General features: G+C 52.3%; 1 protein-coding gene across 2 annotated transcripts; it reads left to right on the forward strand.

Annotated features, from left to right (window-relative positions):
- Positions 1 to 4,218: 4,218 nt before the first annotated feature.
- On the forward strand, positions 4,219 to 9,993 carry RTL6 (retrotransposon Gag like 6). Of its 2 annotated transcripts, none has more exons than XM_041756633.1 (2): positions 4,219 to 4,522; positions 4,692 to 9,993. In XM_041756633.1, the coding sequence occupies exon 2, from the start codon at positions 4,945 to 4,947 to the stop codon at positions 5,662 to 5,664; it is 720 nt and encodes a 239-aa protein (XP_041612567.1). In that variant the 5' UTR covers positions 4,219 to 4,522; positions 4,692 to 4,944; the 3' UTR covers positions 5,665 to 9,993. The 2 variants fall into 2 exon arrangements, with proteins under 2 accessions (XP_041612567.1, XP_041612566.1); XM_041756632.1 differs by having other exon boundaries at positions 4,219 to 4,458.
- The last annotated feature ends 1,164 nt before the right edge of the window (positions 9,994 to 11,157 follow it).

Here is an 11,157-nt window from a genome sequence, read left to right on the forward strand (position 1 = left end):
TCTAGTAACAATTTTTGCCTTAAAGTCTGTTTTGTTTGATGTTAGTAGAGCCAATCCAGTTCTTTTTTGGCTAATTTGAGGAATATATCATTTCCTATTCATTTACTTTCAACTTAATTTGTGTCTTTCAATTGCAAATGTGCCTTTCATAGACAGCCTTGAATTGGATCATTTTTAACAATCCATTTTGCCAATCTTGACCTTTCAATGGGAGTGTTTAATTCATTTACATTTAATGTATTGTTGATAGGGTAGGATTTACATCTGCCGATTTGTTTTCTATATGTTCTATTTTTTTGTTTCTCTATTCCTCCACTACTGCCTTCTGAAATAGTTATGAAATAGTTATTTTCTAATGTACAATTTTTTTCTTTCTTTTTTTTTTTAAGATTTATTTATTTATTTATTCATGAGAGACACTGAGAGAGAGAGAGAGGCAGAGACACAGGCAGAGGGAGAAGCAGGCTCCACGCAGGGAGCCCGACATGGACTCAATCCCTGTTCTCCAGGATCACGCTCTGGGCCAAAGGCGGCGCTAAACCGCTGAGCCACCCGGGCTGCTGTCTAATGTACAATTTTAATGAAATAGTTATTTTGAAATATGAAATAGTTATTTTCTAATGTACAATGTTTAATCTCTTTGTTTCTTTTACATATTTTTGAGACCTCGCTTTGTTATTTTTCATAGAACAGGTCTGCTGGTGACGAATGGTCTCCAGTTCTATTTACTTGGGAGTGTCCCAATTTTTCCTTCATTTTTGAAAGCTGGTTTTGCTGAATATAGAAATCTTGGTTGACAGTCTTTTCTTTCAGTGTTTTGAATTTTTCCTCCCACTGCCTTCTGGCTTCCATGGTTTCTGATGAGAAACCAGATGTTTATTTTATTGATGACACTTCATACAAAATCACTTGCTTCTCTCTTGCTACTTTCAGATTCTTTGTCTTTGACTTTTGAGAGTATTGTCTAAAAGTTTTCTACCTTCTTAGGCTGTAGCTTTCTTGGTTCTTTGGCTTGAAAGAGCAGGCTTTTGAGGGGAAATTTCTGTCTGTACCCACTGGCACTTCCAGGTTGCCAGGTTCTCCGGCTCTGCAATGTATGATGCAAAAGAATACTCAAGGAACTCACTGCTGTGAGTCCTTGGGTCCTGAACAACTTAGCCAATCTGCCTTTCTCTCTTCACTTTTTAAAGTCTCTCTCTTTTTCTTTTTTAGTTCTTTTCTGTTGTGTTTTGCTCAAAGAATAAGGAAGACTGAACTAACTCCATCTTCCTGGAACTGGAAGTTGACTTTATTGCCTTTTAAAAGGTACTTTTTCATTGCCACCTCATCTCATTACATTTTTGCCTTCTTGACCCCGACCTACCCCCCCTCCACATCATGTCTGTTCTTTTTACAAGTGTTATTACTTCATAGCCTTATAGAGGATCCTAAATACGCTTCCTTTAAAGTCTGTTTTTAGACTGTTCTATTATTTTAATTTCACCTGGAGTTAATTTATATTATGATTATTAATTTTAGTGGCCACTATCCTTAGCATTAGATGTCTTCATGGGCTTTAGTTTTGAGTTTTAGATTCATTTTGGGATAAAATGCTATCTTTCACCTTCTGAGTGTGTATATTCTCTGTGTACACAACCCTCCTATCCTCTAGAGCCCCCTTCCTCCTCAGTCTAGCAGTTTGGGGCTGCACCCGTGGTGCCTGGTCCATAGTACAGAACATGTTTTATATTGGTGGTGGCGCTTCACACTTCCTGGCCCTTAGGGTCTACTTGCCAAGCCAGGGGGCTTGAGATTCATGATATTGTGTGCTCTTCCTTGTCCCAGGGTTACACCTTCATAGAAGCTGTCGCCCCCATGAAATGGTCAAAGCAGATTTTTCAGACTGCTTTATGACATACAGGTGACCCCCTCTTTCCCCTGGCTTCAAAGAAAAAGCCTGATACTGTTGCCAGCCTTATGTCCCCATTATGCCTCAGGACCTAGCAACCAGCAGGCCTATGGCTTTGTTAAAACTCAGAAGTTTGTATTTTTGGACCACAGTGGAGTTCATCTTGTTTTTGAGCACAGTCAGATCCTCTCAACACTTTCTTTGTACAGTTTATCATTGTTCCGTTTGGAGCAGAGAGAGCTATCTCAGAGGGTGAACCACAGATTGTCTGGGTCAGAAGCCAAATACTCTGCCCCTGCTTCTCTTATTTTTAAAACTATTGATTTTCATTTTGTGTCTACGGCCATACCACCCTGAACACGCCCGATCTCGTCTGATTTTCATTTCGCTGTTTTCATGTGATGCCACTTTATATCCTATTTGAAATAACGTGAAATACAAATAAATTACATGTTTCCTTAAATTCATGTTTCATCATTTCTGAAATGACAGTGCACCTTATATTCAATGCACCCAGAAATTTAGGATTTATAGTGTCAACCACACCTGAGATTGTCACAGATGCTTCCCTCATATGTATAGTGTTCAGGGATATGGTGACGTACAACCCTGATGCTGAGGCAGAGAGATTTATGGGGTGATTCAAAGGAGCAGACGGGGATTCCTGTGTGTGTTTGGAAGAAGTGGGAGGGCTAATGGGGTCTAAGTCAGTTTCTGCACTGACCTCAGTGGAGATGAATGCAGCTCCTGCCCCCTCTCCTTTGGAGGTTGTTTAAAGAAACACCTCTCTTGGGACGCCTGGGTGGCTCAGCGGTTGAGCACCTCCCTCCGGCTGAGGGCGTGATCCTGGAGTCCTGGGATCGAGTCCCACATCGGGCTCCCTGCATGAGCCTGCTTCTCCTTCTGTCTGTGTCTCTGCCTCTCTCTGTGTATCTCTCATGAATAAATAAATAAAATCTTAAAAAAAAGAAAAGAAACACCTCTCTTCCCTTATGTCCTAGAAGTTTTCATCTGGTCACGAAATGTGCACACTTTGGCATACTGGGGTGCACACAGTTGTGAGCACTGCTAGACTATCCTATCCTCTTCAAGTACTGACACCCTCAGGTGCCAATTCCCATTTTATACAAGCAAGAACTGGAAAGGTGTGAGAGAAGTGACTCTGTCCCAGGATTGCCTGAGGAATGCAGGGGCTGCCAGTGGTTCAGCCTCCTGGAAGACATGTTCTCCAAAGACTGGCATGGTGAATGTCTTTTCTCTCTGGCCATGCCCCAGCCTGGGACTGACCACCCAGAAGCCGCTTCACGAGGTCGAGCGGGGAAAAGCATCCAGATCCTCATACTCTTCATCCCAGAAACTTGACTCCGAGGCAATTACCCTGGAGAACTTGGCAGAGGAAGGGCTGGGATTTATATACAAGTAAGATTCATAGAACCTCACATGGAAATAAGATAGAGACCCATCAAAAGGGGCATGGTGTGTGATTTCAGCGGGACACAAGGGAATACCTGAAAATCATGCTTTTGAAATTAATGCGAAAATGCTCAAAATTCAGTGTGCTATCAGAGTCACAAAAGTTTCGTAAGGTACAAAAATTAATATTTTGTCATAGAATATATGGAAGGAAAATGACCGGGTGGAACTACAAAAATATTACTATTTGTGCTCTTCAGGTGGAGGGACTCTTGAGTGATACAAAGTTGCTTCTTAAAGATTCTCTGGCGTTAGGGACGCCCGGGCGGGGCTCAGCGGTTGGGCATCTGCCCTCGGCTCAGGGCGTGACCCCAGGGTCCGGGAATCGAGTCCCGCATCAGACTCCCTGCACGGAGCCTGCTCCTCCCTCTGCCTGTGTCTCTGCCTCTCTCTGTGTGTCTCTCGTGAATAAATAAAAAATCTTAGAGGGGGGAAAAAAACTTCTCTGGCGTCAAAATTTGCTACAATGAATATGCATTACATTGAACTTGTATTCCAGTTACAATATGAAGAGCATGTTCCATTAAAGAAAATACGATTAGAACGTATCCAAAAGAGCTTGGCTCGCAGCCTCGGGAAGATGCACGACGACCGGAAGGCATCTCCGCTAAGAAAAGAGCAGCAACGCCGGGCGTCGCCGATTGGCTGCTGCGGACGGACGCCGAGGCCGCCCTGGGAGGCGGGGCTGCGCGCGCCACTTCCGGGGCGGGGCTTCGGCCGCCGCCGCGCACGCGGGAGCGGGCGGTCTCCATGGCAACCAGCGGGGCCGGCGCGAGGCCCGCCCGCCGCCTCCGCCGCCGCCGCCGCGCCCGCCCCGCCCGCCCCGCGGCCGCCCGCGACCCGCCCTTCCCTCCGCCGCGACCCCGGCCCCGGGGCCCGCTCGCGCTCCCGCCCGAGGCCGCCTCCCGCCTCCCGCCGCCGCCGGCGCCGCCGCCCCGGCCTGACCTGACCGGGAAGCAGTTCCGCGGGCCGCCGCCGCCGTGACTCATCGGCCCATCGGCCCGCCCGCCCGCGTCCCCCGATCGGGCCATCTTGGTCGCGGCCGGCGCGGCAGACGGAGCCGCGGAGGGAGCCGCGGAGGGAGCCGCGGAGAGCAGGTACGCGCGCCGCCGGCCCGGGCCCGCGCCGCCGCAGGTGCAGCCGCCCTTTGTTCTGCGCCAGGTGGGCGCGGGGCCCGCGCGGGGAGGGGGCTCGGGGCCGGGCGCCGCCGCCCGCTCCCCCTCCCGTGGCCTCCCCCTCCCTCCCCCCTCCCCTCCCCCTCCCCCTCCCCCTCCCCCTCCCCCTCCCCGCGCAGCCCTGGCGTTTCTGAAAACCTCTTTTCCTCCTGCAGGAGCAGCCAGCCCTGGGCCCGTGGGGTTTGCGATAAAGGAGCCGCCCCCGGAATCGGCGTCCCGCGGGGCCTGCACCCCCGGCGGGCCCCGGCCGCCCCCGTCCGCCCCGCCCGCCCCGCCCGTGTGGTTGGGTCTTCCCGGCCTCTCCCCGGTCGCAGCCGGGGCCTCCCCACTTCCAGCAGCCCAGGTGCTCCGGTTCCCCGTGACCCCTCGCGCCCTCCAGCCCCGGCCTTTGGCTGACCTCTCGCCACCATGGTGCAACCCCAGACCTCAAAAGCCGAAAGCCCGGCCCCCGCAGCGTCCACCAGTGCCCAGATGGATGACGTCATCGACACCCTGACCTCCCTGCGCCTCACCAACTCGGCGCTCCGGCGGGAGGCCTCCACCCTGCGGGCGGAGAAGGCCAACCTCACCAACATGCTGGAGAGCGTGATGGCAGAGCTGACCCTGCTGCGCACCAGGGCCCGCATCCCCGGGGCGCTGCAGATCACCCCGCCCATCTCAGCCATCACCTCCAACGGGACCCGACCCATGACCACGCCCCCGACCTCTCTGCCCGAGCCCTTTTCCGGAGACCCCGGCCAGCTGGCGGGGTTCTTGATGCAAATGGACAGGTTCATGATCTTCCAGGCCTCGCGCTTCCCCGGGGAGGCCGAGCGAGTGGCGTTCCTCGTGTCCCGGCTGACTGGGGAGGCAGAGAAGTGGGCGATCCCCCACATGCAGCCCGACAGCCCCTTGCGAAACGACTATCAGGGCTTCCTGGCCGAGTTGCGAAGAACCTACAAGTCTCCCCTGCGGCATGCGCGGCGCGCCCAAATCCGGAAGACTTGTGCCTCCAATCGGGCGGTGCGCGAGCGGCAGATGCTGTGCCGCCAGCTGGCTGCCACCGGCTCGGGGCCCTGCCCGGTGCATCCAGCCTCCAACGGGACCAGTCCGGCGCCGGCTCTGCCCACCCGAGCTCGGGACCTCTAAGAATCGGCCACCAGCCGGGTCGCCTCTGCAGCAACGCAGACAGCATCCACCCTTTGCTACATAAAAGAAATATCCATACGACAGCATCTCCCCTGTCTGAAGACATTCCCTCCTGCCTCTCCAGACCTGTTCCATAAGGAGATCGTCCTTCATCGCCCTTGGGCTCCATGTCACCCACCTGGCTTCCCAGTCGTCTGTGCTAGCTTTGTACCTACAGTGCATGTGTCCCTCTCCTGCTTGCAGCCCCAGCTCTCCTGGTGACCGCCACTCTGCCACTCGGTCACGGTGACTCCACAGCCCGTTGCGGACCACTTGGGCTGAACTCTTCCAGCCTGACTAGGTTCACGGACCTTCTTCCTCCACTCTGTGCAGGCATGCGCACCCCCCCTCCCCGTGGCAGCTCCCCTCTGACGATAAGAGGGGAGCCACTTAGGCCAGGCTGGTCGCTTGTTTGGGGGACCTGGGGAGGGGAGTCTGGCTTTGCACTGTAGGTGACTACCAGCCCTGCCAGGCCTGGAGATAGCAGACCGGCAGGGCCTTGACCCTGCTGCCGTGGCCAGGTGTTCACTGCTGGGAGGGTAGTGTCAGTACTTACGGCAGGAAGGCTTCGCTCTGTGCGTGAACACAGTCAGTATGTCCCGTTGTTGCCCCCGGGAAAGACCACAAATGCCACTCGATGGAGAAGCCCCCAGAGGATGCACCTCCAGGAATGCTGAGCTTTAGTTGCCAGTGTTCTGATAGCGCTGGGCATCCTGGGAATCTGGAACTTGCCTGCCGCAGGAGTTCATTGTGACTTTGGATCGCTGCATGGTTCCATCGAGCCACCACAGGGAGCAAGTTCATGTACATCTCTGCCTGAGGCCTGCAGCGGGTTAAGGGGAAGGCACCAGTGGTTCACTCTGCTCCCCTGGGCCCCCCAGTGGGAACCACCACCAGCCAGTGTGTGCCATCCATCACCCCCTCCTCTTTGCCCCATATCACTTGGCGATAGGCCTGTCTAGCTTGAGACCTGTTCCCATCTCCATTCAGGTGATACCTGGCTTTCACCTTAGCCCCTTCAGGCACCTACACCACCTCTGGGTCTCCAGAGCCCCGCGTAGCATGCCCTCCCCATGCCTGGGCTCTTCCATCAGGTGTCCAGCCTTGGTCTAAGAAAACACAGACTCCTAGTTGGAGACCCAAATCCTCTGGGATGCATCATGAAGCACTTAAGGAAGGTGTATTTCCCCAATGGTCCCACTGGGCCTTGGTGGCATTTGTAAAGGGGAAAGAGCTGCAGTCTACCTTGGTCCCAATGTGGAGACAGGACACAACTGGCACTTGGGTCCTAATTCTGAGGGACAGGGCTGTACCTCTTATGGTGGATGGCCTTTTGGTTCCTCACAAGGGATGCTCAGAAATCACTTTCTAAATGAGACTTGGCCAAGCCCTCTGGACCGCGATGCTTTCGCCATGTTTAATGTCAAACGAACTGCATTTATGTGATGGCCTGGACCACGGGGGAAGATGGGGTGTCTCACCCTGGGTCCATCTACCCTGTCTGAAGGGTCCTGGCTTGACCGCAGAAGGATAACCTCTGTACCCACCTGAAGACCTGTGTCTTGGGATACCCAGAGGTTGGGTCCTAGGGTCCTTTCTTCCTAAGAGTTTTGATGATGCTGGGGGGAGGTGACTGCGTTCTCGAAGCGGCCACTGCCTTGCAAGGTCAAGGATATTCAGTGGTTGCTGGGGTTCGTGGACCACTGCCACCCACTCATTGTAAACTCTGTTAGCCCAATTGCCCTGCTGAACAACTGCCTGACTACAGGCTTCAGGCCCCCCTGGATTCCAGCCACGGCTGTTCAGGTGGGACCATGGTGCTCACTAAGCATGAATGGGGGGGGAAGACACACATTGGGGCCACCATTCTGGGGGGTGGGACCTTTAGTGGGGGGTGTACAGATCACTTTCTCTTTGCGCTCAGTGTCTACTGTCCACCTGCTGGATGGAGGTGCCCGCAGATGAACGGGTGCAGGCATCGTGAAGGTTTCCACGGGCCCCGGGTGAGGGCAGGAGACCCAGCATGGAAGTGGAGTGGGAACTGCCATCTCGCTGACCCCTGGGCCTACCCACGCGGCACGCAGAAGTCGCATGATGCTTGCATTGCGTGTGCCCAGCGTTTTAAGTTGTGCAGCTGGGTGCAGCAGGGCCTGAGCTGCGGGGGGCGGGCTGGTTTCGCTGCGTATCGGGCCCCGGCCCTCTGGACGGGGGGGTGTCTCGCCCGACCCAGGCTGCTGCTCCAGCTCCCTTTGGCGTGCTGATTTGTGTTTCGGTTGTTGGTGCTTGTTTTGGGGCTCGGGACTGCTGCTGTTGCACATCTGTGACCTGAACCACTTCCTGCAGCTTTGGAAGTGAGTAGATGGGAGGGTCAGGGGGTTGCCCCCCATCCGACTCAGAAGAAGCCCCACACGCAGGGAATCCCCTGTGGCCCTGGTGAAAGACTCCCTAGGTCCCAGTGGAAGAGGAGGGGACCCAAGCGCCATGCAGTCCAGAGCCAGACTGCGGGTGGGGGAGGGTCAAGCTGAAGAAGGAGGTTCAGGGAGGGGAGCTGCTGTGTACAGACTCTGGGTTGTAATTTCTCTAAATTTAAGAGAAAAGGTATTGATTTATAAAAAGGACAGGCAGTTAGTAGTGTTAAACGGTGCATGTGAGGGCAAGTTTTATGTTTTTCATGGTGTTGACATTATTTGAGCTGTATTGTGGTTTCTCCGGTCTACCTGCTGCCCCATCTGGTAAGTAAGCCTCCTGGCATAACAGGGCATCATTCGGGATGGAATTTCGAGTAAGGAGTGACTTCCTGGTCAGACGCATAGCATGACCTTGGGATTAACGTAATGTCCTAAAACATTTCAGTGACTTCTAGAAAAAAGCAAAGACGTGTTTCATGGGTCCCAGGTAAGTATATGATGAGTAAGTAATGACAGGGGTGCAAACCACCCTCCCCAGAAGGTGCTGGTATGACTTTCCTGGTGCGTGGGCCCCTGCCGTCAAGCATGACCGACCACTTGCTGGGTGACCACAGTCCTGGCAGCTTGGACCGCAGGAGAGAGAAATGTGAGGGACAGTTGGGCACGTACTTAGGCTACTTTAAGGGGGCGAGCCCTACGGGTGTATAAGAGGACACGCCTGGGGGCCACGGCCAGCAGCGGAGTTTGGGTGGGAAGAGGAGGAGGAGGAAATCCTTGCAGAAACACGAAGATGCCCAGTGCCTGGGACGCATTAGCTGCAGACGAGACAGGACTGCGCAGAAGGAAGTGCAGAGCACCTGTTGGTCAACAGCGTAGCTTGCCAGCCCAGGGATCAGAGTGGGTGTAGGCCAGGTCTGCTATGTGGACAGAGCTGACCACCCCGTGGCGTCTCTCGGGGTCCTAACCTGGGGTGTGGTGGCGGCTGGCACAGTGCAGCCGAGGTGGAGGAGGTGGGAGGGACCCTAGCTCCTCACTGCAACGTCACTAACTCCTTTCCGTGGGCGAGTAACCGTGTACTGGGTCTTTTCATTATCAAAGCAAACCTACACCTAGAAATTTGGGAGAATAAGATAGTGAGAAAGTGAAATTTGAACATTTTGGTGGCTTTCCTGCCAGGCCCCTACCTTCCTTCCCTCCCCCTCCCCCCTCCATCATCATGGTTTTTCTTCTTTTTGTTGCCACGTAGCAGTGATACTACCTTCTGTAACAATACAATATTGTGTAGGTGTTTTCACTTGTATCAGGGGACTCCCCCGTCACATGTTCTTACTAATTTCAGTTTGACATGGCTGTGTCCTCCACCACGTAGACGGACAGTAGTGCCCGTGGTTGATCACCCATGCCGTTACTAATTTCTCACCATCAGAAATGGAAGAATGTCTTCGTGCATAACGCTTTTCCCGGATGCCAAGTTACTTCCTTAGGATAGATCCTCAGAGGTGGGATTATTGAATTAATATGAACACCTCTGAGGCTCTTGTTACATATTGACAGATTGGTTTCCAGCAATGTTTGTATCCATCGACACTGCCGCCAGCCAGGATGTACGTGCCCACTGTACCATCTCGCCAGCTCTGAGTATTATCCTCTGGCTAAATATTTGCTGATCTGAAACAATAATGAAATAGTGATACATATGAAACATAGCATTGTGTTTCAGTTTGCATTTCTTTGCTTTCTAGCAAAGTTGAACATCTTTCCATGTTAAGCAGTTGTATTTTCTCTTTTGTGGATCGTCCGTGTCATTTGCTCTTATCTACCGGGGTCTGATAAATTTGTATGAGCTCGTTATATATTAAAGATATTAACCTGTTGTGTGTCATATTTGCTGTCCATGTGTCCAGTTTTCTACCTTTGTGTGTGTCTTAATTGAAATTTTGACTTCTTATAAAGCCCATCCACTCTCATTGGGCACAGAGCCCACTAGCTTCTAACCCAACAACACGACGCAGACACATAGGTTTTGTCCCTTTTGCTCATGGCTGTATCATCGTACCTGTAACAACATAACGTGGTAGGCACTCCATACACCTGTGGCAGGTTGCATGGGTGGATGTGCTGGGTGCTGGGGGTCTGCGGATTGGTATAACAGGCCCAGCTCACATGCCTGCGGACCGAGAGCAGTTCTCCAACCTTTGGGTCTCACAGTCCCTTTGCACCATTGAAAATCACTTAGGACCCCAAAGAGCTTTTGCTTAGGTAGATCTTACTTACCAGTGTTCACCATGTTAAAATGGAGAATGTCTGAAAATATTATTTTGAAAGCAAGCTCATTACATGACAGCACGAGTAGCATATTTTAATGAAAACTCTCTTATTTCCCAGAACAAAACAAAAAAACGAGTCAGAAGAGTGGCATTGTTCTGCATTTTTTTTTTTTTTTTTTTTTGCAAATTTCTTTGAAGCCTGGCTCAATGGAAGACAGCTGGAGTTGCACACCCGCTTCTGCACTCAATCTCTTGCAAGATCACTTCTCACGTAGCCTCTGAAAAATTCCATTGCGCACCCATGAGATAGACTGAAAAAGGCCGAGACAATTCGAGCATTATTACAAAACCAATTTCCTATCACAGACCCCCCTCCGAGCCTCCTGCCCACTCAGTACCGCTGGTCTAAGAAGAGACAGGCCTCGGCAGGTCTGCAGACACCTGCATCCTTTGTGGTTTCTTTCAGTGTTTTATTTTTTGAGGTTTCAGTGTTTTATTTATTGTTTTGGGCATCTATTTGAGAGGGGGAGAGTGAGAGCGTGAGCAGGGAGAGGGGCAGGAGAGGGGAAGCAGACTCCCCATGGAGTGGGGAGCCAGACACGGGGCTGGATCCCAGGACCCTGAGACCATGACCTGAGCAGAAGGCAGACGCTTAACCGACTGAGCCACCCGGTGGTGCCCCTCTTTCAGTGTTTGAAACTTTAGGTCTTTTACTGGTTCTAGAATTAGCCTGGCATGGAGTGCAAGGTGAGGCTCTAAATTGACTTTTTCCCAAAATA

This window comes from Vulpes lagopus, chromosome 5 (genome assembly GCF_018345385.1).
Source record: "Vulpes lagopus strain Blue_001 chromosome 5, ASM1834538v1, whole genome shotgun sequence".
NCBI lineage: Eukaryota > Metazoa > Chordata > Mammalia > Carnivora > Canidae > Vulpes > Vulpes lagopus.